Source organism: Choloepus didactylus, chromosome 4 (genome assembly GCF_015220235.1).
Source record: "Choloepus didactylus isolate mChoDid1 chromosome 4, mChoDid1.pri, whole genome shotgun sequence".
Taxonomy (NCBI): Eukaryota; Metazoa; Chordata; class Mammalia; order Pilosa; family Megalonychidae; genus Choloepus; species Choloepus didactylus.
Window position 1 is genome coordinate 42,710,628 of NC_051310.1, and position 14,784 is coordinate 42,725,411.

Consider the following 14,784-nt stretch of genomic DNA (forward strand, 5'->3'; position numbering starts at 1 on the left):
TCTGACCAAGACATTGGCTGATATCAGATTGACCATGTCCCATGTTGCTTCATGCAAAATCACATGTAAAGAAAAACTGTACAAAATGTTTAAGAATAAAACAAATTTCCAGTAGCAAGAGAAACCAGTTGACTGTTAGAATTCTGTCTGCTGGAATTAGAAACATTGAGTCCTCAGGCCAGGGAGGAACCATGCTCCAGCAGGTATGACAAGGGAAAGGACACAGACTCCTGGATTCTATTTCTGTCTTGGCCACTAACCACTCTGTTAATATTTTCACTTCTGCTAAAATATGATGACAAGAGTTTCAGAAGAAAAGTTGCCACATAAGAACAAAATAAGAACAGGCAGTTAGCTAGTTAAATGTGCTAGAGGCACGAACATTTGAATCTATAACGGGAGTTGTCAGTGGGGCAAAGTCTATTTAGGCATCTGTCTTTCCAGCTTCACTTCAACCCATAGAGAGCAGCACTGGGTTTGTAGCAATCCTTAAACACAAATGATAAGAGTATCTACGTTTTTTGTTTTTGTTTTTGTTTTTGAGAAACTAGTAAGGACTTTTATTGTCAAAACAAGTAAAAGAAACAAGCATAACAGAAGACACAAATAAATTAATTTATCTGATCATCCTGGACTCCAGGATCTCTCTAAGGAAGGGTCAGCTCCTTATGTAGACAAAATAATATCCAACACATAAAATAGCAGGTATTGAGACAGGGCTCAAGGCAATGACTGAACATTTAACAGTGGGGAGAAATAAAAAGGCAGTTTCCCTCCTTCCTCTCCTCAATAAGGTATGTATGTATGTATATAAAGGTATGAGGCTCATTTTGGGGGAAAATGCTTTTGTACAGAAAATCTTAATTTCCTCCATGCCCCAGAAAAAAATGGTTTCAGGTCCTGGGCTGAACAAAGAAATCAAAATAGGATGACAATAGTTTCAAACAAATCTCAAGACTATAATCTAACTGTGGTTACCATCTTCTTGACTTTAAAAAAGCTTAAACATCCATTTAGTACACTGAATTTTCTCCTTTAGGAAGTTTTCAACCAAATTGGGGTGAAATTAATCTCACTTTAAAGTGCAAGGAAGGATATGTAAGACCTAGTGTTTGCTGTATGGCACATCAAAGAGAAATATCCTCCAACAGTACCGGCCCAAGAGGAAGAACACTGGCTACAAGATGCAGTGGTCCATTAGCTCTCCCAAAAAGGCCAGGAGAGTCCAGTTCCAACAACAGGAAGAGAGGCCCCTGCTGAGTCTGGCTTTTTAACAGATCTTAGGTCCCTCTCATCACCAAGGCCAGAGCACACAGCACAGCGTCAAAAGGGCCAGGGTTGTTTAAACTAGTCAGTGAACCAAACTACTCCATGATTTGTCAATGCTCAAGTTGTTAGTGGAAAAGGAATGAAGAAGCCTGGGTTTTGGAACATTATAGACCTTATTTACCTAGTAAGCAGTAATTAAAGTTCTTGTCCAGGGTAAATGATACAAAAATAAGTAATGAGGGCCCCAATGAGTATCTGTGTTTTTAAACACTCTATAAGGGATGTATTTAATTTACCTAGGATCCATTTGAAACATTCAAAAAGTTTGTTCTTGTTTTCCTACTTGAAATGATATTTAATTTATTTTTCAGACTGATTACTCTGTACAATGGTAGTACTAAACGAGAAAAAACAATTGATTCTTAATAAATTTGGAAATTGATTCATTAAGTGTATCAGTGTACCTGCATCCTGATGGTGCTCCTGCCTTTTGGAGAAGAACACAAGTGGGATGAAGGCTGCAGGGGCAGAGATTTGTCCTTGGTCTTTGAAGTCATCCAGCCAAGAGGCCAGACCTGAAAGGGTGGGGGACCAAAGTGGGTTTGTAATCCTGCAGTCCTTTAAGGTACACCCATAGCTGAAAATAAGGGGCACAGAATCTGTCCATTTTCGCATATCTAATGTCTCACTGAATTCAGAATCCTGGAGCTTGAGCACATCTTGTGGAAGACTTCCTGTTCCCATCAAGGCCTGGAAAGGGACCACTGCTGAGGGTGGATGTCCAGCTGCTTTGAAATGGGAGGACAAGCAAACTCTTGTCTGCCAAGTTATTTACAACACAGTGTTCCTTCTCACAGACTCCTCCTGCCCTTCCCAGGACCACACTGAAATGACTAAATCTGCCTGTTCTTCCAGTGAATCCAGTCAAATAAGTCAATTCTCTTTAAGTTTGTGGTCTCAACTTCTAGTTGGTTTATTGCAAAATTAAAGGGCACACCGAGTAGAACCATCAATCAGTAACCAGCAGAGGAACAAGCTCTTTGTGGAATGTACTGAGAAGCAGGAAAGATGAAGAAAAAAAATAAAAGGAAACCTCATTAAATGGTCATTTGTTAGAACAGAGGAAAAAATCCCTGTTTCACATGCAATATCATTTAGGAAAAGTCTTATTAAAGATTTCCTATCTCATCAGGAGAGCAAGCACAGGAACGCAAACAAAATCCCTCAGAATGATCTGCCATTTATTAGTGCTGGTTTCTTGTGGGTTTTGCTGTATTCCATAGACACAGCCAGAGACCATAGGGCCAAGGGGCTGGAAGAGTGACTCAGCAGGCTCGGAATCACGGGAGGAAGGGGAGAGGCTACCACTGTTTATCACAAACCAAACAAACATACATACATACACATCTGGGTTCCTCAAGCCGACCTTCCTTCAGTACCTCTTTATTTAAAGTAAAAGCACCTGTACTATGCCTTATTTGAAATCTGTAATAAATGCTATTTGATGAGGGTGAAAATGGAAGAATAACATGCAGTCTAGGAGAAGAAAACTAATACTGAGTACCCACTGGGTGCCAAACACCCTACTAAGTGCCTTATTTACATAATCTCCTTTGATCCTTACTGCAACCTACGAGGAAGGTGACACTATTCCTCCACTTTAAGGATAAACACATTAAGCAACTTGCCTACCTTGCAGCAAGCAGCAAAATCTGTATGACTCGAAAATCAGTCCTTTCAGTTAGATACACCATGTTCAAACATGCCACTAGGAAAACTATTGTGGTGTTCTAAACATCCCTTGAAGAAATGAAATAGTAATTTACCAGCCCTATGCCAAGGTTGCACTTTTTCTTCCCCAGGCAAATTTTTTCTCTAGGACAACTACTGTTCTTGCCCATTTCACAGGACAGGAAAATGAGGTGCCAACAGGTGTAGGAACTGTTTGCACCAGGAAGCAGGTAGCGTTATTTAGATCATAATATGGCTCCAATTCTCACCCATGTCAAATTGTCACTTTTGAAATAACATGTTAATGAGGAAAAATGGTTTATGTTGCTTTAATGTAATGGAGGTACTATGTATATAATACATACATATATATGAATATAAACTCTCATCTGAACCTCATTGTCACCCAGTGATAAGCAGGTATTTATACCTTTTTATACACTGGAGAGAAGTGAGTTGCCTAAGGTTTTTATCATATAAATGGAATTTTGGACCTAAATTCAGGTCTACAGACTTCAGATCCCATCCTTTTTATACTCCCTCACTCTGAAGGGAAGGGAAGTTATACTTCCCAGAGAGAGACAGACCAATGGTAAAAGAATAAACCCCCATGAGAAATCTGGGTCTCAGTATCTTTCTGACATAAGGATGAACTTCTTGTGAAGTTGTGATGCCCACTGCAGCTAGATCTTGGCTTCACTTTTTCTCCTCAAAAGATGACTATCAGTAGTGTTAGAAGCTCTATGCTCTCTCTGACTGTGATGCTCTGTTACTAAAATGAGGCTCATTGTAAGTGCTGGTTATGGTTTATCAGAAATGATTCCTTTCATTAATTCAACTAAGGAGTTCCCAAGAGAGGAAAGTGGAAGCAAGAAGTGAGAAGAAATCATATCTGGGGCTAGGTAGGTTAAGGAGAAGATTGCAAAGAGGCATATTTAACTATTAATATTAAAAATGTTAATAAATAAAATATTTATAATAAATATTTACTTAAATAAAATATTTATTAAATACTAATTATGGGCAAAACAAAGCAAAGGCTGATACTTTGCTGTTAAGAAGGAGAAGTAACACAAGTATATGAACAAACTATAATGACAGGGAGCAAATAATCCTTGTCATAAGAGAGCGGATAAGAGAGAGCTATGGAAGTCTGGAAGATGGGAAGAGATGGCTTCTCACTGGAGGACTTAGAGAGGGTGTCATTTGAGCTGGGCCTTGAAAGATGGGAACAATTTGACAGAGAGTTATGTGGAAGGTCACTCCAAATGACAGCAGATCCCCCAATATCATAAGAATGTAATATTTAATTATTTATAATTATGTATTTAATACAGATTTTAGATTTGCAGAATATTTCAGAGGAGGACCTTAAACTCCAGAAACTGGATGTCACTAAAAAGGTAACCAACCATCTTTCTACAATAAGAGACCAGGCGTTTATACCAAGAGTCCATCTGCCTCTAGAAGGACCTCTTTGAGAAGCACAGAAACAGACTCCTAGGCTAAGACACTGGAGAGGACTCTCTGCATCAGTTTCTCAAGTGTGCATATCCCAACCTTTCTGGAAGGAGAAGCAAAGTTCTCCATAATCCTCTCTTACCACTGAAGTTGGTTCCTACAGGACAGATTCTTGCAGCAAAATGATAATACATCAGCTGAGACAGTCAAGGGTGCATGTGTGTGGAGGCTAAGTTTCAGACTGTATTTAGAAACTAAATTCTGCTAAAACACATCAAAGAATACCAGGCCCCATTATAGAGGAAAGGAAAAGTCCTAATTCATATGCAACATGGTTTAGGAAAAATCTTTATGAAAGACTCCTTAGCAAATTAGGGGAGCAAGAACTGAAACAAAACAACAACCAAAAAAAATCTTCAAATGACTGTGTCATCAGTGCCCAACCTGGTAACTTCACTCCAATTCCCTCCACAGGCAGAAGAGATGCCTTTAACTTCAGAGTTTTCCTGCCCTGGAGAAAGGAAGCATTATAAGCCAAAGCAAAGTCCTCTGATTTGTTCCACTACTCCAAAAATGGCTATTTTTTTTCTGCCAGTTCCTTTTCAACATGACAAGCAAGCTTTCCACTTTTCTGTTTATGCTTTCAAAGTCAGCAGCTAGGCTCAACTAGAGGTTCAAATAATTTCAATCAATACAACATACTAGCATATTATTTTGAAGTAAATTCAGTCAGTTACCAGGTAGTCAATAGAGATCACAGAGAAGTCCCCTCAATCCCACCCAAACTCAGAACTTGGAAAAAAGGAAAATAAGATGGCCCTCTGGAGATAAACTAGCACTTACTGGCCCAGAAGAGACTACACAATGAAAGGACAGAATATGTACCCCATAAAATAATGAAACTTGGCAATGATCATCAATGGATGTTAAAACCATTAGGTGAAAAGTTGAAACAGAACTTGGTAATGGAAGGATTAGGTTGCTACCATCTGAGCCTGCTGATCAATTTGAACACCATTAAAGGTGGTATAATTAGACATTATTGCCTTGTGACATGCTACAACAGGAAGTACACAGCACCACCTATAGAGTGTTTTTGCCTAAAAAAATCTAATCTGTCTAATCACGTCTCTAGCTCAGCTTGAGGTTTTCCTTCAGGTCTTCCTGTATTTCTTACAGGGTTATAGGAAATACGGGCTACAGAAGAACAAGTTAAATGATACTATGAGGAAGTCATCAGCCAAATCTAGAATGTGGGGCATTCTACACCCAATTCTTCCAACAAATCAATGTCATAAATAAAGGAGGGGTGGGGGGACTGTTTTAGAACAAGAGAAAGTTAAGAGATAAAACAACCAAATGCAATGTGGGGAACTTATTTATATCCTGATTCAAATGAACCAACTGTAAAAGGGTATCTTTGAGATAATCAGGGAAATTTAAATATGGCCTGGGTGTTAATTTTGTTAGATGTGGTGATGGCATGGCAGTTATAGTTTGAAAATTCCCATATCTATTGAAAGATGGAGGAGGAAGTTCTAGAGAGAAATTTAAAAATATATACATCTGAAGGATGTGGGGAGGAAGTAGGTCAGTCAAAAAATTATACATAAATGATAGTCAGAGAGGTAAAGGATGGCAGTGCTGATTCCAAACCCAACTAGGGCTGCCAGGGAAGCCCATGTGACTTAAATGAGCACAAAGATGACCTGACAGGTCGATCTGTGTGGAGACTGATGCTGACAGGGACTGATAACATAAACATTTCAATCAGTTAACTCCACTATTATCAAGTGCACACTCACCAAGCAATTTTACAATAATTTGATTCCCATTTAACTTGCCTTGAAGGAGAAATGCGCTAGGCAGACAGGAGTGCCTGTCCAATTTATAGTACAGCTTTATTTTGCATTGTAAAATTGATAATTTGGCATTCTGTTTTTATTGCCCAGTCTGTCCTGTGAGCTTTTGGATCAAGAACAGCACCAGATCCACCTGAGTGTGATAAGCATTGGGATTCTGGGTCTGTGAGGCAGGAGTCAAAACCTGGGCCCTGGACCAGAGAGCCAGGTAAAAGCCACCTTGTACAACTTCCTGGCTTCAGCTAGCAGCCTCTTCCCCAGGAGGTGCCCTGAGCTCAGGGTCTCCCTACATTTCCTTGAACACTTCTGCAGCCCCAGTTAATCCCTGTTATTTCCTTACATTATATTAAATAATTGATAGGCAATTGCATTTGATGACTTTTAAGAAGACACAGTGGTTACCTGTGACTCCTTTCAGGCAAAGGTACACCTTACCTGATGATTTCTGGATCCACAGGACACCAAGAACAGAAGCTAATGTTTCAGAACTTCCAAATATGAAAGTGTTCATAAACTTAAAACATCACAATACTAGAGCATTTCAGTTTTTTATAAAGAAAATATAATAATAAACACTATTAATCGAGCACTTTCCAAGTGCCCTTTATATACAGTCTCACTCAATCCTCACAAAACCCTGTGGTGTAGGATCCTCTCTCCCTCCTTCCTTCCTTCCTACAAACCTGGAAAATAAGGCACAGCGAGTGTGAATTATTTGGTCAGGGTCACACAGCAAAATGGAACAAGGATTCAAACCTGGGAAGTCTAGCTAGAGGGCTCTTTTCTCGCAACAGTGAAGTGTCTTGCTGAGACATACACAGTAAATGAGGAGCAGAACTGGGAAGAGTTTTTTATTACTAGTCTATTATCTCCCTAGAGGAATTGGAAACCAATGGAACCCTTGAGACATTATAGTCTTCCCCAAGCATAGCTACTGGAGTCAATTCCATTAGCTCAGAACAAGCTGACTACAACCAAGTTATGTAAGTCCATCCCAAAGATCATCTCATGGAGTAGAGCATAGATGGCAACTGAATCTAAAAACTCTAAAAATAACCCCTAAAATCGTAACAGAACTCAATGATTACAGGAAAAAGAAAGGAGTATGACACATAAAAATTGTTTGCTGTTCTTTTATCAAGTTGAAACAAATATCTCACAAAGATAACCTAAGGTAGTAGCCTTTTTTTCCTCTGGAGAAGGGAGGCTGCCAAGAGAACAGTAACATCAACTTAGTAGGTTCTTTATTTTTTCCATTGAGCAGTTACGGTGCCAGCAACAAGACTAAGTGCTTTACAAATATTATCATTATCACTGTCCTCAAAATAGCTCAAGTTAATTGATTCCTTACTATGAGCTAGGCACTCTGCTAAGCACTTCACACAGATTACCTTCTTTAATCCTGCCCAGTGTTTTATGAGACAGGTCATTTTTTAAATCTATTTTACAGGTGAAGAAACTGCACTTAGAAAGATGATAAGGACTGTACAAGGTAAATAGCAGAGCCAGAACTTAAAGCTAAAGCCTGGAGACCAGATCTAATGGAATGGAAAGGCTTTGTTCTTAACCACCATGCTATATCACCTCCTCATTGATCTCCTTTGATCATTACAACACACCTACAACATTAGTATTATAATCCTCATTTTACAGAAGAGAAAATTGAGGCTCAGAATGGTTAAATGACTTTCTGAGGACATGCAATTGGTAAGTGGCAAAGCTGGGATTCAAACCCAGGATCATTTGACTCCAACACCCAAGTTCTTCACCACTACACTGTATTATCTCTCCTTTCACTGGGATGTCAGTTCATTCATTTGATGAATATTTATAATGGGCTTACTATGTGCCAGGCACTGTTCTAGGCACTTAGGATCCAATGTGAATAAAACAGAAATCTTGCCCTTGTGGAATTTATATTCTATAGGTGACAGGCAGACAATAAACACAATAAATGAGTAAATGATACAGTATATTAGAAAGTAACAATTGCTATGGGGGGAAACTAACTAGAGTAATGGGGGTTCGGCAGAAGGGGTAGGAATGGTTTATAACTTTAAACAGAGTGGGCAAGATAGGCTTCATGGAAAAGGAGAAATATGAGCACAGACTTGAAGGAGCTGAGGGCATCAGGCATACAGATATCCAGTCAGTTCTATATCTTCACCAGAAATCTTTAAAGATAAATCCTCTAACCCTTTACTATCTTATCTTGTGTGGAAATACCAAGACACTAGAAAAGTTTAAGATAGCCTTGGCTTTGCTCCCTAACTTGACAAAAATGTATAATGCAAGGTGACAAGAAAATCTACACACTGCTCATTTACCATTAGAGATGGAAATGGCAAGGGTGAGTTGCTGTGGCTAGGCAAGGACAAAAAGAGCTAAGTATCTTAGCTCAAGAATTAGCTTCCACAGAGCCTTTCCCAGGCAATCTGGGTGATGTCTTTGTCAAGCTCTTGGTCTACAGATGTTAACACTCTAAAACTATTCCCATAAAATTGCTGTGCATAACAGCCAGAGGCTGGCTGAACCTCTGTGACCCTAGAAAAACCAAGCTACATTACACTTTCTGTGAGTACACAAAGCTTAGACCATCCTATAGGAAGAGCTCTTTACACTGCAAAGGTCATTGGGGAGTTCACCCTATGACTGTGGGAAGTTACAAAGATAATCTCTTAATCCAAATAAAAAAGGATTCCTCTATTAGGAAAGATCCTGAAAACTTATCCTTGTATTCCAGACTTTCTAATAAGGAAGAGTTCAAGCTATGCACTAGATTTTGGTGCTTGACCTCTATATGAACGGCTCCTGGTTGAACCACCCTCCCCTTCCAACTCACAAGCTCATTTTCATTGGCCATATCTGAGGCTATGGCAATCCTATAGGGCCTTTGCTGTACTGAACTATATCACAGGGTATATCACAAAGTAAAGGAAATGGAGAAGCAGAATTGTCTAGATTGGTAATGGAAGTGAAGACTGGGAAGCTATTACCAGGGTTAATGTTAACAAAGTATTACAAGATTATTTGAAATTTATTTCTAGTATTAATCTACTTGCTGACCCTTGGAAAAAGGGGGTGGTTCTAAAATATTGGTTTCTGACTGGCACCTGTATATGACCAGAAGCTTCAGACCAAGTGAGCTGGTGAACTTCGGATCTGATAAGTAATGTAAGGAAACAGAATATGGGATGTGGAGCTAGTGACAGGATGGTTAGGGAAGGCCTATCTGAGAGAGGACATTTGGCCTGAGATCTGGGTGACAACTCTGGGGTGGCACAGAGTTTAGGGCAGAGAATTCCAGGAAGAAGAGTCTACAGTAAAGGTTCTAAGGCAGAAATATCTCAGGGATCCCTAGGAAACCAAAGAAGGCCAGCATGGCTAGAGGTGAATGAGCAAGGAGAGTGGTCGGAGAGGCGGGCAGGGCCAGGAGGCAATACCTTGGAGGCCAACACAAATGCTTTAGATTTGGCTTTAAAGGTTGTGGGAGACCACTGGAGGGTTTGAAGCAGGGGAGTGACATGGTCTGGCTTATGTTTTAAAGATGTGCTGATCCTGAGGAATTAAAATGCCAACATTTAATGGCCCCTGTGAGGGTTTAGATTTTGTGTTCTGTGTAACTCACTCAACTTTCATTAGAGCTCAATCCCTCTCCAATGAGAAAAAGAAAAGAAAATATCTATTAAAGCTCTTCTTCAGGCTGCCAAGAGTTGGAAGAGGTGGACAGGCTGGAACACTTGGTCCCAAAGACGAGGCAGTGCAGGGGGGCACAATCCCTTTATGGGACTAGACTAGAAGCCAGGACATGACAGAAGAGGGGAAATAACCACTGGGGTACACAGAGCTATCCTCACACATATGTAGATATTTAGAGATAGAGCTAAAACCCAGTTCTGTTGATTCTTGGGTTTATCACTTTTCAGGTGAAAAAACCCACAAAGCCCATGGCTTATGATTCTAATTACAATGGGATGTGACAAGACATTCAGCCAAAACTCTGTAACTCTGCTCTTAACCCCAAGAAGACAAAGGTCATCCATAAGCAGCCACTTGGCTGAATTTACTTCAGCAATTTCAGTCTCTTCCAACCCACCATCAGTTTCGCTTCCCTATGGGGAAGCTACAAAATGTACATGGGAGGAAGTGAGAATGACCAGTTGGTGATCTTTAGTCTCCTTGAAAATGTGCAATCTACACAATGGCTTATATACCCATATATCCACAGAGGCAAATGGCAGTGTGGTGTGAGTGTCTGTATGTGTGTGTACATATACATGCATTCTAACAGCTCATCTGAGAAAAACAAGACCTGAACATGTCAGGTGTGTCTACAGAGTATCTAAACTGATATCTCCCAGAGATGGCAGACAAAATTGGCCTGGTTTCTATGACTAGCAGAGAATGCAATTCTTTTTTTCTGCTGCTCAAGGGAAAATGTTAGAACTTGATTCAAAGCTTTATATTAATCTCTCCTATCCACACAAACAGTTTACAATATAGTGGAATTTAGGTCACTTGCTTTAAACAATAGCCATTTATAACAGTTAATGTACTATATGGAGGTCTCTGGCACATTACTTGACATCTAAAAACTTCAGTTTTATTTCTGAAAATGGGAACAATGAAACTGACATGCCTCAGAATCAGAGCAGTGCATGAAATAAATTGTTTAATAAATCATGATAAAGCATGGCAAAAAATAGCAGCCACTGTGAACATTTTAATATTATGTTCATACCCAAAGTGATATGATTAATCTGATGTTAATTCAAACATACATAAGGTGTGTGTGTGTGTGTGTGTGTGTGTGTGTGTGTGTAAAGATATATATATATATATATATATATACACATACATAGGAGATATATATATATACACATAGGATAATAGATAATAGTCCTCTATTCTGTAGTTGGAATGACACAAGATTGAATTCTGGGCCTCTGAGACAAATATTTCAGACACTTCCTCTCCATATCATAGGGAGGAGGACTTCAGGGATAGGCACAGGCCTTAAGGGAGTTCTAACATAGACATCTCTATAAAATGGTTCATTTCTAGAAGAACTGTTCTTTTAATAAACATTAATATTTGCCAAATAATCCATCAAACCCCACAACATTTAATTCTCATCTATTATCTCACTTAATCTTTTATAGCAACCTTCTGAGTTGGATAGAAAAGTTACTATCATTTATACATATGAGAAAACTGAGGCTCAGTGAAGTTACCAGAATTGTCCTTCCTAAAGGAGATGGAATTCTAATCCCAAATCTTCATGATGTTCAACTACCACCATTTCTGTTAACTAGCAAAATATAAATTAAAATCAAACTTGAGCAAATCTATAGTGTCAGAAAGCAAATCAGTGTTTGCCTGAGGTCAGGGGTAGGGAATGGGGATTGACTGCAAAAGAGAGTAAAGGAACTTTTGGGGGTGATGGCACATGAGGTTAGTAGGTTACACACTTGCCTAAACTCATCCAACTGTACACCTTATTTATGAAGTTAAATTTTTAAAAAGTTGATGTGAAAGTAACTTCTTAATTTTGCTTCCCACAAGCAGAGAAATTACTGATCTTCATTATTCTCCTTCCACTGCCTCATCTAGAGGACTAATTCTTTCACTGGAATCTTCCAGTGGCAAACATGTGCCCTTTATCAGAGTTTCTTTGATAGTAAATGCAATGGCATCAAATTAGGTTTCCAGGTTTGCATAGGGGAATTTTTTTTTCATATAATACAATGTGAATTTGCCTAACTCTGGTTGCACAAAATGAGGTATGTTTTTAATATCAGTGGTTGTCACCGTGTTCCTATTCTTAGGACTACTCTGGGGATCTGAATCAGCTGGCTCATTTACACACACAACTCAAAACCAAAAGAGCAAAAATTTCCAAAGAGCAAAAAAATGTAATGTCCTAAGAGCACAGTACTCTTCCCCTTTCAAAACTGCCCTTTGCCCAGCTGAGGAAGCACGCCAGGCCATCGGAGGCAATGTACTGGGACAGACCCACAAGTCAACTGTTAAGGGTAAAGAGCACCTAAAGAGAACTCAAGTTTTTGGTCTCTCACTTTGGCACTGATTCAGAATACCAATTCTGTTTTCCTAGAAGATGGGTCCTATGTCTCTGTAGTTCTTTGCATCATACATAGAACTACATAAATAAATGGTGTGCTGATGTTTTGAATAAAATAATGACATTTACAAAGTTTTACAGCACTTTACAGAGTGCTTTCACATTTATTACTGCACTTGAGGCAACAACCTTGTGAGGTTGGTACCATTATTATCTCTGTTTTAGAGAGATATCAGAGACACCAGGAATATATATAATTGGTCCAAAGACACCCAGCTATTAAGTCAGAATTTGATCTCAGATGTTCTGCCTCAGAGCCCATCTTTTATTCACTTATTCCACATCACCTTTGATAAATTCACATATATCAAAAAACATCCCCCTTCCAGCGAAGGAACTACCTAAAGCTTATGTCTAACAATGCAAACACTGATCACTTTGTCAGACAAGGACTTCCTAATGAGGAGGGTAAGGAATGAAGAGCAAATATGATGAGACCATCCATATATAAACTCAGTTCATATTTGGCAGCACTACATCTCAAATAATTGTGCATTAATATTTAAAATTCACATTTGGCTGAGCTTAATCATATTCATTCCTTAAGGTGCTAGTCAGCCACTCCCTCTTCTATGAGTTCTCTGATCTTCCAGAGTGAATTACATTTTCCTCTTTTTTGCTACTTGATGTATAACAATACAACAGCATTCACTACCTCATATTGTATAGTTAGTTATTTTATACCACTGGTAGCACGTTAAAAACAAGGGCAGTGTCTCATTCATCTTTGTGCCATCACCACAGCACCTGATACATGGTAGGTCCTGAGGAAACGATAGCTGAATTGAGAAGAATATTCACGGTGGGACCAAATGATTATTTGTGATACTCTTAGTTGTAAATGAGTGATAAATATTAAGAGACCAAGCTTTACTAAAGTCAAATCACTGTCCCAAGGATACCTTAACACTGCCATTATAATCCTACCTTCAAACCCAGTTTAAGAATTCTATTTTAACCACTGATAAAAGTTATTATGTGTTTCTAGTTCATAAAGGTCTATTCACTCCAGACAACAGGGTAATAAGAAACCCTATCAGTAAAGTGAACTGGATACAGGATAGGAAACTGAAATCCAAGACTATCCTGCTCATTCCAAGACATCTGGTCACCTGAACAGTATTCCACCTAATCTGGTTAACCTAGATTATCTCACTTCTTTCACACCAAACCTTGTATTAAGTATTACATGTTATTTTGGAGGCACAGTTGAGAGACAAAGGTGTTCAGACTTCATATTCCATGTTTTTATCCACCATACTATTCAGTCTCCATTCACATAACCTCAGTTTTGGACAGGTAATATGCAGTCAAGGCTATGAGAAAAAGTGGTAAAGAAGGTGATTAAAACATAATGCTAACCTCTCTTTCTCACTCTCTGCCATCTACTTTCTTTGGATCCTGAAAGTTTCTGACATCTTGTTAAGCATTCCTGCAATCCCCCTAAACAGTTTCTACTAACCATTCTCTGAACTAATAGTACCTGCCCCTGATAACTGTCTAAAGGCTCCATAAAAGTCCCAGTAATCAACATGTATCCACTTCACCTTTCCCAGTGTCTAAAAAGCTAAATATCTTTGAGGTGTCTCTAGCACTATGGCCTTCTCCACTAATTCCAAAAGCATTTCTCACTGGCTAATCCAATATATTCTCCAAATCTCCAGGCCATCCAAAACACTACCTCCTCAGAAAACTTCCTCTTTTTTTCCACTCTGCTAAATTCTTTGGCCAAGTGTATAAACTTCTAATAATATGTCTGGCTCCATCCTTGCCTGTAAGTCATCCCCTGTCACTCCTATAAGACTGGGAATTTTTTTAAGTATTCAGACTTACTTTAGGGTGGTCCCAAATGAGCTGGGCATGTTGACCAATATGACAATCCTACCCCTAATTACCAGCAGAGGATAGCTAATCAAAATAGGCAGACTACATCCTACTAATTTAGGAGCCATAGTCCTGGGATAAACACAATCCGTACCCCAATCTTAAGCAATATGCCCTGCTCCCTAGATCTCTATTCATTATTTTAAATGAAAATTAATGAAGTGGTAAGAAAAGGCAATGGATCAGAGGGCATCTGGTGGTCTCTGTGCATGTTTGCAGAGCCATTTCCAGGGTTTGGCAAAGTGGGGCAATTGCCCGTCCTTGTGTTTTGTGAGCCTTGGCTCCCAGAAGAGAAGTATAGGGCAGTGAGAAGATAAAGACCCAAAAGATGAAATTTACATATAAAATACATTTACTGCTAACTTCTCTTTGAACACTGTTTTTTGGCATCCATTTTACCTACTATCTATTGTTTGTGATTTTTGCATTCTGGAT

At 39.1% G+C, this 14,784-nt stretch overlaps 1 protein-coding gene across 2 annotated transcripts in view; it reads right to left on the bottom strand.

The window, feature by feature from the left end:
- The window catches only part of RAD51B (RAD51 paralog B), a 781,261-nt gene that overhangs the window by 185,073 nt on the left and 581,404 nt on the right, over nucleotides 1-14,784 (bottom strand). Inside the window, exon 8 of one of the 2 annotated variants that reach the window (XM_037832462.1) lies at nucleotides 1,734-1,844. The exons of the other annotated variant lie outside the window; for it this stretch is intronic. Within the exon in view, the coding sequence (XP_037688390.1) occupies nucleotides 1,734-1,844 (111 nt within the window). The remainder of the gene's footprint in view (nucleotides 1-1,733; nucleotides 1,845-14,784) is intronic. 2 annotated transcript variants of the gene reach the window in all.